The sequence below is a fragment of the Puma concolor genome, chromosome E4, assembly GCF_028749965.1.
Source record: "Puma concolor isolate L17-30 chromosome E4, mPumCon1.1.hap2, whole genome shotgun sequence".
Lineage (NCBI taxonomy): Eukaryota > Metazoa > Chordata > Mammalia > Carnivora > Felidae > Puma > Puma concolor.
Window position 1 is genome coordinate 39,838,099 of NC_141683.1, and position 15,141 is coordinate 39,853,239.

The 15,141-nt window shown below is 40.7% G+C and overlaps 1 protein-coding gene across 2 annotated transcripts in view; it reads left to right on the forward strand.

The window, feature by feature from the left end:
• Positions 1 to 15,141, forward strand: part of RPS6KC1 (ribosomal protein S6 kinase C1) — a 320,826-nt gene that overhangs the window by 201,185 nt on the left and 104,500 nt on the right. Inside the window, exon 16 of one of the 2 annotated variants that reach the window (XM_086694892.1) lies at positions 2,256 to 3,037. The exons of the other annotated variant lie outside the window; for it this stretch is intronic. Coding sequence (XP_086551018.1) covers positions 2,256 to 2,272 — 17 coding nt within the window. The 3' untranslated portion in view covers positions 2,273 to 3,037. Of the gene's footprint in view, positions 1 to 2,255; positions 3,038 to 15,141 lie in introns of those variants that run through there. 2 annotated transcript variants of the gene reach the window in all.

Sequence of the window (15,141 nt, forward strand, 5' to 3'; positions counted from 1 at the left end):
AGAGTTGTAACCTGGTCTGATCCTTAAGTGGACTGAGCTTCCAATTTGCAGGAAATGCAGAAGACAGGAACGTGTTGAACTTCATTGTGAGCAGGCAGTCAGTAACATCAAGAGACTGGGAAATTATAGGTCAAACTTCCCAAATTCTTCCACAAATGATTTGTAAAGAAATGGAAGGGGTGGAGGAGAAATTCTGTGGATTAAAAGAGAATTAAACGATAGTAAAATTGGGGGTCACCTGGGTAGCTCAGTTGGTTGAGCGTCTGACTTTGGCTCAGGTCATGATCTCGAGCCCTGCATCGACAGCCCTGCTGTCAGCACACAGCCTGGAACCTGCTTCAGATTCTGTGTCCCTCTCTCACTCCCCCTCCCCCATTCGCATTCTGTCTCTCTCAAATATACGTAAACATTAAAAAAATTTTTTTTAAAGATACTAAAAGTTTTAAGAAGGGCAAGACTAAACAATAGTGTCTACTGATGCACGTTTGGATTTGGGTGATAAAATGATTTTTAAGAAGTGACAACTATCATGGACAGTTGTTACTTTGAGGGAAGAGGGGTTATGATTGGGGCACACGGAGGAACTTCTGGGGTGGCTGTCTATATAATATCTATATATTATATATGTAGTGAAAAAAGATAAAAGAAGATGTTGGTGCTGGTTACCTGGTCCTTTTACTAGATATGGATTCCTACAGAGCTACTGCTAGCCTTTATTTGTCTTTGTGCAATTTAGAAAAAGGCAGACTTTCTTCAAGGCATTGACTCCTATTGGCCAGTAAACACAAAAGTCTACAATGCCTGTAGCAGTGTACAGCTTGCACAACTTTATGAAATGGCCTTTGTCTATGTTGGTTCAAGATAATCTCCATTTGGTGTTTATTAAGGAAAGGAATTTATTTTTTGCAAACACCATTTTGTTCTTTGAAAAATTTTACCTGAATGTACTTTAGCAATCCAGTGGGATAGAGAAAGTGCTTATTCTCACTAATATTTCGCTTGCCCATTTTAGCATACAATATCACTCAGGTAGAATTAAGTACTTCCTGAGATATTGTGTGATATTAGAAACCTTTAAGGGGGCACCTGGGTGGCTCGGTCAGTTAAGTGTCCGACTTCGGCTCAGGTCATGATCTCATGGCTGGCGGGTTCGAACGCCGCATCAGGCTCTGTGCCGACAGCTTGGATTCTGTATCTCTCTCTCTCTCGCTCTCTCTCTCTCTCTCTCTGTCTCTCTGCCCGTTCCCCACTCACACTCTCTCTGTCTCTTAAAAATAAATAAACATTAAAAAATTTAAAAAAAAAGAAATGTTTAGGAAGGCTAGCTAGCTTCGGAGCCAGGAAGTTCTAGAGTGTCATACCTCTGGTGTGGCTAGCACCATTTGGGCTCTAGCCCCCATCTTGGCCGGGTCCAGAACTTCATTCACCATAAATCATCAGGTTCAGGGGAATAGACCCACATTAGGAAAAGTTCAGAAGATTGTGATATAAGTGAAAATGTCTATTTGCTAATTTCCCATAATAATAATAACTGCTAAATAAACGAGAATACTCACGTTAGCTCTGTTCTCCCAATGAGGCAAGTACCTCTGAAGCCAGAAGGTTGTGTGATTTGCAAAGGGAGGTGGATGATCCTAATGGCTGGTGACATTCTCATCACATTCTGATCCACCCATCTCCACTCCAGGGAGATACCTGCCAGCTGGACCAAAACACTTGTGTCAACCGTGTCAGCATCCTACAATAGACACACTTACAAATTCTTGCTCTCCAGCTCACATTTTCCCAGGCTCCGCATAGAGGGAGGGGGGAACACTGGGTCAACCCTAGTGTTTAGGGGCATGACAATTGAAGCAACCAGCTCACCTTACATTACAAAGAATGTCAGGTAAATGAGCCTAACAGACATGGAGCACCTTCCATGGACTAGAGGAACAAACAGTGGTTTCTGATCTAAAGTAGACAGCCTGGTAAGGCCAGATTTAAACATTCTTTGCCCACTTCTACTATTTGAGAGATATATATGTATCTTTATCTATCTATCTATCTATCTATCTATCTATCTATCTATCTATCTACATATCTATGTGTGTGTGTGTGTGTGTGTGTGTGTGTGTGTGTGTATGATTGAATCAGATTGAATCAGAGAAAGCATCTTCAGCTTGGCCTGTGTCTAAGGTATCCAAAATGCAGATCACTGGGTTTCTGTCAAAATAGTTTTATTGGGTTTCTTTTCTTGGGCTTTTGTGTTACAGGACTGGACTACCCCTGAACCAAATCCATACATGTCATTAGACTGGATCAGATCTATTGGATCCTATTGGATCTACCTTATCAGGTAGAAGCCTGTCGTTCAGTTGTGTACTTAGAGAAACAGTAGTAACTTCCTCTGACGGTGGCAAAGTACTGAGAAGCAGGACTCCTGTCTCTCCACCCTTCCTTTAATGCTGTAGGTCTATGTGATAGGGTTGGGCTGGGGTTTTTGTTTGTTTCTTTTTTTTGGTCTGGCCTAGAACAGGGAACTGTTGCTGCTGCTCTCGGTTTCTGGGCTCCTCCTGCTCGGAGCTCAGGTGATCGTGGGGTGTGAGCTCACTGCTGTTCCTCAAGTCCTTCAGCACAGCCACTGTATTGTCTTCTCACATGCCTGGCACCCGGATTGGAAACATAGTATCTAAAATTAATGAGTTCTTTCCGTCCTGGAACTTTGCACTCACCTTTAGAACTCAAATGAGGGCTTGGCGATGACAGAATTAATCTGGGAAATTGGATGCTCCAAAATAAGACTTAAAGACCCCATCCCTTAAATATATTGGACCCGAAATGGAGATGATTATGTATATTTTGGGTTTAAAAGAGTTTTGTAAAGAAAATTTTTGTTGCCACGAGTTTTTAGTTTAATTGCCTGGCAGGGTGGGAAATCCCAACACAACAGCGTGGAACTGGGGCATGAAAAGCAGCAAGTGAGACGGATTTATGAAGCCCATAAATAAAAATGAAACTCATTTCATTGTCCAAATTGAGTGGAAAGGCACAATCTATCCCAATTCTGATAAATGGAAGAATGGGACATACATAGAGGAAAGTTCTTTCCATTTTAATAAGGCAAGATAATGGGTGTGACATAACTGAGGAATTTCAGAAAAAAGGACATTTCATTTTGCCAGATTTGACCAAGGAGGCATGTTACCCATATCCACTCTAAGGGAGAAAATGCACACTTTCCCAAAAAGAAGTACAATCGACTGCATGTTTAAACAGTGCCCAAATGAGCATTTTTTTTTTCCTATAAAGGCAACAGCAGTGAAAAGAATGAGAAGCAAAGGCCAAGGTGGCAGCCACGTTAGGCAGGAGATTTTCCTACTCCTGGAATCTGGGGGCTCGCCAACCTTTTCCTATTCTCTCCTAAGAAACACATTGGTACTTAACTGTTCTTTGAAGCCTGTTTACTCCTGTACAAATGGATCAGATAAGACTGAGGGTGGGTGCCAACAATGAATAGCTAGATTTTAAAAAAAGGGATGATGTAGAGTGGCTGCAATTTGAGTGGCAGGATATTGGTGCTTTGTGGTTCCCCAGTGAGGTTTGGGCCGCTGTGGGCTTCCTTTGCCACGTTGATTTCCAGCCCCACCTTCTCTGATGTGTCAACTGAGCCTATTCCCTTTCCAACTAAATGCCTGGGTTCTTTAGATTTTTCTTTGTAGTTCTTTGCTCATCCATTGTCTGTCTATTTCTGGGCAAGTATACAAGTTGGTATAAATTACACGTGCAGTCACTAGTCATGAAACTAGATAGAAGCCAACGGGCTTGTAAGGGGAAAAAACCCAGGCATGACCTTGTTGTCTTTGATGTGGATCTAAAGGCTCACTTGTCATTCATCTTTTTAAAATGTTTGTTTATTTACTTTTGAGGGTGGGGAGAGAGAGAGTAGGGGGAGGGGCAGAGAGGGAGGGAGACAGAATCCTGTGCTGTCAGCACAGAGCCCGGGCATGAACCCACGAATCGTGAGATCATGACCTGAGCCGAAGTCAAGAGTCTGACGCTTAACAGACTGAGCTGCCCGGGCGCCCCAAGGCTCACTTGTTGTTCATCGAATTTAATAAACATTTTGAACACTTGTCTTGTACTACTTACCCTGCTGGGCACTGTACATGGTTTAAAGATAAGCTAGGCCTGCTCCTCTCCACAGTGATCCCACAACAAATGGCAGTTTTTACTTCTTCCCTCAATCTCATCAGCACCCCCTGATACATTCAACCTCGAAAAAAAATGGCACGCTTGCTTTGCAGATGTGGCTTCCAGACAAGTTCTCTAAGCCCCTTCCAGGTGGATTCCTCCTGAAACCTGTCTTACGTAGAAATTCTGAAGCTACCACAGGCTCCGGAGGAGTAGACACCAAAAATGCCCTCTGGCGCTGAAGGGTCATATACCCAAACCATCTCTTCATCTCTTTATTCACACAGAAAATGAGGAGCTTAAACTGAGGTTAAGAAGAGTAGATTTCATCCCACTTCTTGCTGTGAATTTCTGGAAGCATCCTGCCACCTTTTTGCACATTGAGGAGAATCCACACTTGTCTGGGAGATGATGCAGTCTCCTCTTGGGCCTCCTCTCACCCTTTAGCTTTAAGAATCCACTCTACAGCGGGGCGTCTGGGTGGCTCAGTTGGTTAAGCATCTGATCTGGGCTCAGGTCACAATCTCACAGTTTGTGAATTCGAGCTCTGCATCAGGCTCTATGCTGACCGCAGGGAGCCTGCTTGGGATTCTCTCTCTCTCTGTCTACCCCTCCCCACTCATGCTTTCTCTTTCTCTAAATAAATAAATAAATAAATAAACAAACAAACAAACAAACTTAAAAAAAAAAAAGAATTGACTCTACAGCAACTTAGCCAAATTGATTTAAAACCTGTCCGATATGGACTCCTGGAGTCAATCTTTCTTGTTTGGTGTTCTACCCTTGGATCATTAAAGACCGTGACTGTGAAGAGCTTCTCACATGTTGAGAACTTGACTAAATAAGCAAAACATGGGTCGGTGAATGGGGGAGAAGTCTGCTCTGAAAATTGGAGTCCCGAGAGACCGAAGTCAGCACATTTGCAGCATCGTGTCGGGGAGAGGCACTGTGCAGAGAGCACAGTGCTTCAACCACAAGAGAGGCTCCCTGTGGCACAGAGGGGCAATTCCATTGGGCAGAACCCTCCCACACAATTCTGCATCTCTGTTCTGACTTTGAGTTCACTAAGGAGGATTCTGATAAAAAACTCAGCTTCTTTTCCTAAACATTGGAAAGGAAAGCCCCTGGATAGGGAGCATGTGAATTCCAAGTTCTGGAAAGGGAATTTCTGAATTCCTCCATTATAAATTAGTAAGTTAATATACTCATTTATTGGCCACTTGTATGTTAATTTGATCAGAGTAAGGTCATCACTAAGAAAATCTGATTTGTCAGGCTGAGGATCAGTCTCTGGAACTTGTTGCCTTGAGATGCTTGACAACACCTTTCCCGTGACCACCGCCTATGGCATCTCTCCAGGGTGCCTCCCCAAATTCAGGCACGGTCCCCATCGCTTTCACCCAAGGATGAGGCCATCCATCAGACTGGGTACTCGTTAGGCCATGGGTTTTAAAGATTTTGTGTCTTTCTCCTCCCTACCACCCTATGACAGACAATAATTTGCTAAAAAGCGGAATGGGGTAGAGGAAGCTGGATTATGCAATTTAACAGGATCATTGAGAAACAAAGGAAGGACTGCAGGCCCTCTTAAATCATGATTGGGTGTTTGCTCTGATTTGCTGGTGGGGACTTGAACAACACTTCTCTGACCAATGAGCGCTCCCCCATGATGCTCCTGGCAAAAGGGGGAGAAAGAAAGAGAGAAACCCACCATTAAAGTCAGGCTAACCTCCTCTTTGAAAAACTCTGACCTGGATGAGGGATAAACCCAGAAGGAAAAAAATTTGAAAAGTTTACTTCAGGTTGAGAATTTCTAATTCCACCACTTTTGTGTGTGTGTTGTTGCATGATAGACATGACAGCATCTCCTCATTATTATGGAAAATATAGGGTTGGTGTTAATTACTATCTGAATATGAATGGGAGCAGAAGTGGGCATAGCCTGCACTGGCCTTTCTTTGACAAGGTATAACTTTCTTCTGAATTTCTGTGTTAATTAATGCTTATTTAAAAACCACTTTAATTGGTAGTAAACACCTCAACTTTTTGTACTCATTAAAATGCAGCCATTGATGTGTGATGGATTTTTTTTAAAGCTTAATTAACTTTCCTTCTGTATATATAACCTATAATAATGACAAACATATTGGGAAAAAATTACCCCTGCTTTTTCCCCCTCTCTCCCTACCCCCATTATAAAGACATTTTTAGCTAGGGATGTCTCACTTTGTTAGGATCAGATGCCATTAATTTGGCATTTTGGAGAAGAGTAGGTGGCAGGAAATCAAAGCTTTTGAGACATTGGTCATTTCTAAACCAAATACTCATATTTGTAAGGCAGAAAGAGTATTTATTTAAGTAAAAAGTTTAAAGAAACCAATACCCGAGATGACCCAAGACTTGACTGGACTATCTTTGTGGAAAATGTAAAATTCTTAAGACGTTCTTGGAAATGTTTTCTTGGAGTGGTTATAGTTGTGTAGAAATCAAGTAATTCATCTCTCCCCTTTTCCATTAGATATAGTCAATATTAAAATAATAAAACTACCTTAGGGAAAATTTGGAAAATAGAACAATTAGTATAGTTTCACCTATCCTCACACAACAGTTTTTAATTTTTCATAATTTCTTTGCATTCTTTGTCCATAGTGGGCACAAAATTGTTAAACAGTAAAACCATAGTCAGCAGGTGTAGAAGGAAATCAGCAGGAGCATAATTAGGAGGAAGAATTGACCTTGTGGTTTAACAGCCATTGGATAGGAGACTCGGGTTTTATCAAGAGGGGTGGGTGCTATAGCTCTAGGGGCCAAGTCATACAAGGGCCACAGTGGGGAGTTTCAGTCACTTAGTCTCTTACAGTCCCTGCTCTTGGTCAACAGGGAGACCAAGTCCCATCATCTGATCAGATTCTGACTTGTTCACACCTTCGAATTATAGAACTCCTGTTGATTGCAGTCTCAGACTCATTGGTGAGGACGACTATCAGAGTTTCTTGTGACTTTTCATAGTTTAATTTTAATATTTCTTGAGCAACTGGCTGTCTAAAAGCATTTAAGTCTCTGGAGAGGGCACAGTGGATGACTGTAGAGATAACAGGTATTACAAGAATCATCAGAAGGCCTTGGATAGTGCTTATTAGTCCAGATCCTGTCTCACCTAGGATCAGTCAGGAGAACAACTACATCCTCCACCAAAGGAGAAGAGGGGTTTGAGATCAGTAAATTTGTCCAACGCTTTGTTAATTCTCTTGATTTACCAAGGTGGCATCTGGAATAACATTATTAGTGGCAGGAGTTTTAAGAATCTCATTTCAACAGAGTTCCAAACAAACAGAGAAGAGAAAAGATAGTTATGAAAGGGAGGAAAAAGAGATAAAGATATGGCAGTCAGTGGCTTCCTGTGTTCTAGGGTCTTGATAGGAGATCATAGGCCAAAGCTGTCCATGTCTAGCTGTGTGCTGCTTGATCAAGATTCTCAGGAAAGCTGTTTCCTTGTGATGCCATTGGCTTCAGAAGAATCCTGAGGGCGTCTCAGTTTTAAATCTCCTGTCCATATCGAAGTCTAGAATGTAGGTATATATATCTTGGAAATCGTGGGGCAATTCCTTGGAATTTCACTGCAGTGTTTGCACTTAATGGTACATGATACGATTCCTTCTAAGAGGTACACTCTCTTTAAAACCAACACAGAAAGTAGATAAGGCAATTGTGCTATTGGACATCAGAGTAATCCTGGAAGGTGAGATCTGAGAATGGCTTCACAGACTAGGTTTTTAACCAGTCAATTTTGATATGAAAGATCTCAGGGAAAGGTGCTAAGAGATCTTGTCTTGTATTTATGCTCTTTTCATATCTGCCCATTGTCAAATTTTGATCTATATATTTGACACAATATTGATAATCAAATAGATTGATAGAGTCTAAGGAGTCCCAGAAGATATGTTCCTAGGACAATCCTTAGTTCTTCAGTGAACTTTTGTCTTTTCTTCCTAGGGGTTGTGAAGTCCTTAACTAAATTGTGCAGATCTAATCTTGACCAAGGAGTAGAGTTATAAGTCCATTGTCCCCCGACTTATGTTAAAAAAAAAAACAAAAAACAAAAAACATTGTGAAGAGATCTTGTCCAGTGAGAAAGGATGTGTTTAAGAAGGGGCAGTGGAGCAGAGGAAAGGGGGTCTGGTGAAGGTGCAGGAGGAGGAGAGCAAGAGTAAAGAAGAAGTTAAGGTTCAGGGAACAACAGGGAGGCCAGTATGCAGTCATTTGTGTTAGGAGAGCAAGAAGGGAGTTTAAGTTTGGATTTTAGATCATCCAGGGATTTACTGACCTTTTCTAAAGCATCTTTAAAGGAAGCAATTTTAGAATTTTCCTTTCTTTCACAGGCCTCTTTATACCAATAAAAAATACTGACCATGAAATATTTGTACTCTTTGAACCCTTTGATCCTAAAGTGGATTATTTTACTCATACCCAAATTCACTAGAGTGGTCCCTGAAATTCTAAATTGTTCTTCGTAAGGTTGCTTCAGAGCTTCAAATATTTGGTGTTACTTGTAACCATATTTGTAAATGTAAGAAGCTGGACAAAGATCTACAAGTTCATTGAATGGCTGGGGATTTCCTCAGAATCGTGGTACTACATACCCATCTTGTTGAGAACCCTAAATTGTGAAGTAAATCAAACATAAAGTTTTCACCAAGGACAATTAAGAAGGAAGAACAAAAGCTTAGGTTGGGCTTCAACATAAAGAGAGCCAAGTACTAGATACTAGTCAGGGGCAGGATTTCCTCAGCTGTCTAGACCCTGGCCATCTCAGAAGGAGAGACTCAGGTTGGTGGGGAGTCTCCTGCATTGTCTGTCTTTCTCAGAGTGACTTGGGCTAGCAGCATTGGGTCCAGGCAATGATTAGAGTCTTGACATCAAAAACCACGGAAGATAATCAACCAGAGCACCATGAGTATAAGCCTTTGTTTGAGTGGTACAGTACGAGAAGACTCTGAAGGAATCTCTCTTCTCTTGGAGAAGAAGAGTAGTATTTCTATAGAGCTTTAATAGAAGAGTCTACTGAAGCACAGCTAGTTTGGGGAATAGTTGGTCAGAGATGGTTCTCAGAGGGGGAGTTAGTCTTGTGGTTTAGCAGCCATTGGTGGGGCAGTTCAAGTTTATCAAAAGGGATGGAAGAGGCAGTGAAAATGTTTTAGTTTTTCAGGATCTTTTTATGCAAGAGTGCTTGCTATATTGACAAAAGAAGTCACTCTAGTGTGATGGGGGAGGAGTGGGTAAAAGGGAATGAATCTTTCAAGAGGCTTTCTACTCAGCAGTTATTTTCTTTACAGAAGCAGGGGAAATTGTTGCTTCTTTCTCGCCGATGCCTTACTCCCATCTCAACCCTACTTGTCCCACAATCCACCAAAACAGCAGGGGAAATGAAGTTATAGCTAAGCAGCAGTAGACAGCAGTATCAGACAAAGTTCCAATGAAGAATGGGTTGAATGTTTGCATCCCTCCAAAATTCATCTGTTGAAATCCTAACACCCACTGTGATGGTATTTGGGGTATGGCCTTTGGGTGATTAAGTTATGAGGGTGGAACCCTCATGGTGGGGTTAGTCCTATTGTTAGAAGAGACACAGAGAGTGAGTGAGGATACAAAGAGGAGGCATCTGCCCACTAGAATGGGAGCTCATCAGATCTGCCAGTTCCTTGATAGTGGGCCTCCCAGCTTCCGGAGCTATGAGAAATAAATGTATGGTGTTTCAGTTACTCAGTCTATGATAATTTGTTTATAGCAGTCTGAGGTGGCTAAGGTACTGACATTGGACAGGAATTCACGTTTCCAGAATTCCACAGTAATGGTCAGGAACAGAGAGAGCCTGAGCTCTTGCAGCCAGCTGACTGAACTCACACAGACTGATAATGCAGCTTCACTTTAAACACTGAAAAGGAGTCTCCACTGTTTGGCCTTACCATGGGGGTCATGTGAGATTTTGCTCATGTACTATGAGACACATCCAGACAGGAGTAGGCCTTGCTCAGGAACAAGCATGCGAAAGGGCCATTTATGGCTCCTGTGGCCTCTCCACTTGGAGTACAAGAATCTGAATACAGGTATCCCTTATGCCTGTCCAGTCCAGATACCTCTGCTTACTATGTCTAAACAGTCTCTTTAGCTGAGGACTGTATTATGTCGAAGAGAAATACTAACTGAGAAGACCTGAACGCATATTATGGAATGAAGTGCATGCATTTAGTGAATAGGTGATGTAAGCATTAATGTGCATACTTAGAAATAACTACATGTGGTTTGGTTTTGATGTTAATTTGCCACCTTCCTTTGGTTTTGCTTCTTCTTTCTCTGGTTTTTCATTTTCTACTGATCTTCTCTGAGCATACCAGTCCTTGTCCCAAGCTGAGCCTTCCCAGACCAGCTGCCTCAGCCTGAGTTCCAAGCCAGGAAGATCTTCAGCCTGCTGGCAGCAGCTCAGCTGTCCTGAAACTCCGTCACCATCATCCTGGGAATCCTTCTCAAGTTTCTGCTGTGTTAGATCTCCAAATTCCTGAATCCCACATCTTCATCTTCCTTGTTCTAGTAACTTTAAGAGTAAGAGTGCAGAGGTGATGCATTTATTTTTAGTATTTTGCCTGAAAATATATAATTCCTTCCAATTGGATAGTTTGGCTAGGTATAGAGTTTAAGCTGACTCCATTCATTCAGAATTGTAGTCAGTTCTCCTGCATTGCATTCCTATTTCTGACCCTGTGGACACCACTTTTTTCCTCTTTGACAGCTTTTAAGATCTTTTCTCAATTCCAATTGTTCTGAATTTCCCAGTCATGTGCCTTTTTCTCAGTTTTTCCAATGATTAGCTTTCCATAGGAACTTTTGATCTGGAAACTCATGTCCTTCAGATTAGAGACTATTTATTGTGTTACTTCTGTTTGCTGTTCCTGCTAGATTTCCCATTAGCTATGTTTGGGCCTTTTGGAGTGATGAAAAAACACTTTTTTTTTGTTTTATGTTTTCCTTTCTTTCTTTCTTTCTTTTTGACGTGGGGGAGGGGGTGGGATTGTTGCACAAAGTAAACTTTATTTATAGCAAATCAGGAGATCGAGGAATAACTTCCAAAGCTGTGATGCTCCAAGCAAGGGCAAATGGGTTCCTATGATTTAGGAATGAACACTGAAATACAGGGGCCTTGTCATTGCATGTGGAGGTAGGGCAGAGGTGGTACATGTGCCTTAAGGAAACGTGTCTATACATCCATTGCGTGTTATGTAAATGAGGCTTATGATCCTCCTTGGGCAGAGATTTTAGTATTCTAATGAGGTGAAGGTAACTGTGGGTCACTTCTGACTTCTGTGTATAAGTCTGCCTGACAAATTGTACGATCTTTGATACTTGAGCCTGGCCTGAAGGGGTCAATGGTTTAGTCTTTGGTTTGCCTGAAAAGGTTTTCAGGATGAGCAGTTGCACTTGACCTCAAACCCACACCACAAAAATTAGGACCTCACTCCATGTCTGTTGCTGACTCCAACTTTTTTTTTTTTTTCATTATTTTTTTTATTTTTTTTATTTATATATGAAATTTATTGTCAAATTGGTTTCCATACAACACCCAGTGCTCATCCCAAAAGGTGCCCTCCTCAATATGACTCCAACTTTTAATGCCCCTCCAAAACCTGCCTGCTTGTGTACAGTCCCTTGTGCTATCCACTGTATTCAAAAAATGTGTCTGGAGTTTCTAGCTTTTTTTTGCCCTTTTTTTTTCAAATTTATTTTGTATGATTAAATCCAAGTTAGTTAGCATATAGTACAACAATGATTTCAGGAGTAAATTCCTTAATTCCCCTTACCCATTTAGCCCATCCTCCCTCCCACAACCCCTCCAGCAACCCTCTGTTCTCCATATTTAAGAGTCTCTTATGTTTTGTCCCCCTCCCTGTTTTTATATTATTTTTGCTTCCCTTCCCTTATGTTCATCTGTTTTGTATCTTAAAGTCCTCATATAAGTGAAGTCATATGATATTTGTCTTTCTCTGACTGACTAATTTCACTTAGCATAATACCCTCTAATTCCATGCATGTGGTTGCAAATGGAAAGATTTCATTCTTTTTGATTGTCAAGTAATATTCCATTATACACACACACACACACACACACACACACACACACACACACACACCCCACCCCCACATCTTCTTTATCCATTCATCCATTGATGGACATTTGGGCTCTTTCCATACTTTGGCTATTGTTGATAGTGCAGCTATAAACATTGGGGGGCATGTGCCCCTTTGAAATGGCATACCTGTACCCCTTGGATAAATACCTAGTAGTGCAATTGCTGGGTCGTAGGGTAGTTCTATTTTTAATTTTTTGAGGAACCTCCATACTGTTTTGCAGAGTGGCTGCACCAGCTTGCATTCCCAGCAGCAGTGCAAAAAAGATCCTCTTTCTCCGCATTCTCGCCAACATCTGTAGTTGCCTGAGTTGTTCATATTAGCCATTCTGACAGGTGTGAGGTGGTATCTCAGTGTGGTTTTGATTTGTATTTCCCTGATGATGAGTGATGAGGAGCATTTTTTCATGTGTTGATGGGCCATCTGGATGTCTTCTTTGGAGAAGTGTCTACTCATGTCTTTTGCCCATTTCTTCACTGGATTATTTGTTTTTTGGGTGTTGAGTTTGATAAGTTCTCTATAGATTTTGGATACTAACCCTTTATCTGATGTCATTTGCAAATATCTTCTCCCATTCTGTCAGTTGCCTTTTAGTTTTGCTGATTGTTTCCTTCACCATGCAGAAGCTTTTTATTTTGGTGAGGTCCTAATAGTTCATTCTTGCTTTGGTTTCCCTTGCCTCCAGAGACATGTTGAGTAAGGAGTTGCTCTGGCTAAGGTCAAAGAGGTTTTTGCCTGCTTTCTCCTCTAGGATTTTTATGCCTTCCTGTCTTATGTTTAGGTCTTTCATCCATTTTGAGTTTATTTTTGTGTATGGTATAAGAAAGTGGTCCAGGTTCATTTTTCTGCATGATGCTGTCCAGTTTTCCCAGCACCATTTGCTGAAGAGACTGTCTTTATTCCACTGGATATTCTTTCCTGCTTTGTCAAAGATTAGTTGGCTGTACGTTTCTGGGTTCATTTCTCGGTTCTCTATTCTGTTCCATTGATCTGAGTGTCTGTTTTTGTGCCAGTACCATACTGTCTTGATGATTACAGCTTTGTAATACAGCTTGAAGTCCAGGATTGTGATGCCTCCAGCTTTGGTTTTCTTTTTCAAGATTGCTTTGGCTATTCGGGGTCTTTTCTGGTTCCATACAAATTTTAGGATTGTTTGTTCTAGCTCTGTGAATAATACTGATCTTATTTTGATAAGTATTCCATTGAATAGGTTTCTTTGGGTAGTAATGACATTTTAACAATATTTATTCTTTCTATCTATGAGCATGGAATATTTTTCCATTTTTTTGTTTTCTTCAATTTCTTTCATAAGCTTTCTATAGTTTTCAGTGTATAGATTTTTCTCCTCTTTGGTTAGATTTATTCCTAGGCATTTTATGGGTTTTGGTGCAATTGTAAATGGGATCGATTCTTTGATTTCTCTTTCTGTTGCATCATTTTTGGTGTATAGGGATGCAACCAATTTCTGTGCATTGATTTTTTTATCTGAGACTTTGCTGACTTCATGTATCAGTTCTAGCAGCTTTTTGGTGGAATCTTTTGAGTTTTCCATATAGAGTATCATGTCATTGCGAAAAATGGAAGTTTGACCTTCTCCTGGCTGATTTGGATACCTTTTATTTCTTTGTGTTGTCTGATTGCTGAGACTAAGACTTACAATACTAATGTTGAATAACTGGTGAGAGTGGACATCCCTCTCTTGTTCCTGACCTTGGGGGGAAAGCTCTGTTTTTCCCCATTGAGGATGATATTAGCATTGGGTCATTCATATATGGCTTTTATGATTTTGAGGTATGATCCTTCTATCCCTAGTTTCTTGAGGGTTTTTATCAAGAAAGGGTACTGTATTTTGTTAAATGCTTTCCCTGCATCTATTGAGAGGATCATGTGGTTCTTGTCCTTTCTTTTATTGATGGGACATATCACATTGATTGTTTTGCAGATATTGAACCAGCCCTGCATCCCAGGTATAAATCCCACTTGGTAGTGGTGAATAATTTTTTTAATGTATTGTTGGATTCGGTTGGCTAGTATCTTGTTGAGGATTTTTGTGTCCATGTTCATCAGGGAAATTGGTCTATAGTTCTCGTTTTTAGTGGGGTCTTTGGTTTTGGAAGCAAGGTAATGCTGGCTTCATAGAATGAGTTTGGAAGTTTTCCTTCCATTTCTATTTTTTGGAACAGGTTCAAGACAATAGGTGTTAATTCTTCCTTAAATGTTTGGTAGAATTCCTCTGGAAAGCCATCTGGCTCTGGACTCTTGTTTTTTTGGGAGATTGTTGATTACTAATTCGATGTCTTTACTAGTTCTGGTCTGTTCAAATTTTCTATTTCTTCCTGTTTCAGTTTTGGTAGTTTATATGTTTCTAGGAGTTTGTCCATTTCTTCCAGATTGCCCATTTTATTGGTGTATAATCGCTTGCAATATTCTCTTACTATTGTTTTTATTTATGCTCTTTTGGTTGTGATCTCTCCTCTTTCATTTTTGATTTTATTTATTTAGGTCCTTTCCTTTTTCTTTCTGATCAAACTGGCTAGGAGTTTATCAATTTTGTTAATTCTTTCGAAGAACCAGCTTCTGGTTTCATTGATCTGTTCTATTGTGGTTTTGTTTTTGTTTTTTGGTTTCATAGCATTGATTTCTGCTCTAATCTTTATTATTTTCTGTCTTTTGCTGGTTTTGGTTTTATTTGCTGTTCTTTTTCCAGCTCTTTGCGGCGTAAGGTTAGGTTGTGTATCTGGGATGTTTCTTCCTTCTTTAGGAAGGCCTGGATTGCTATATACTTTCCTC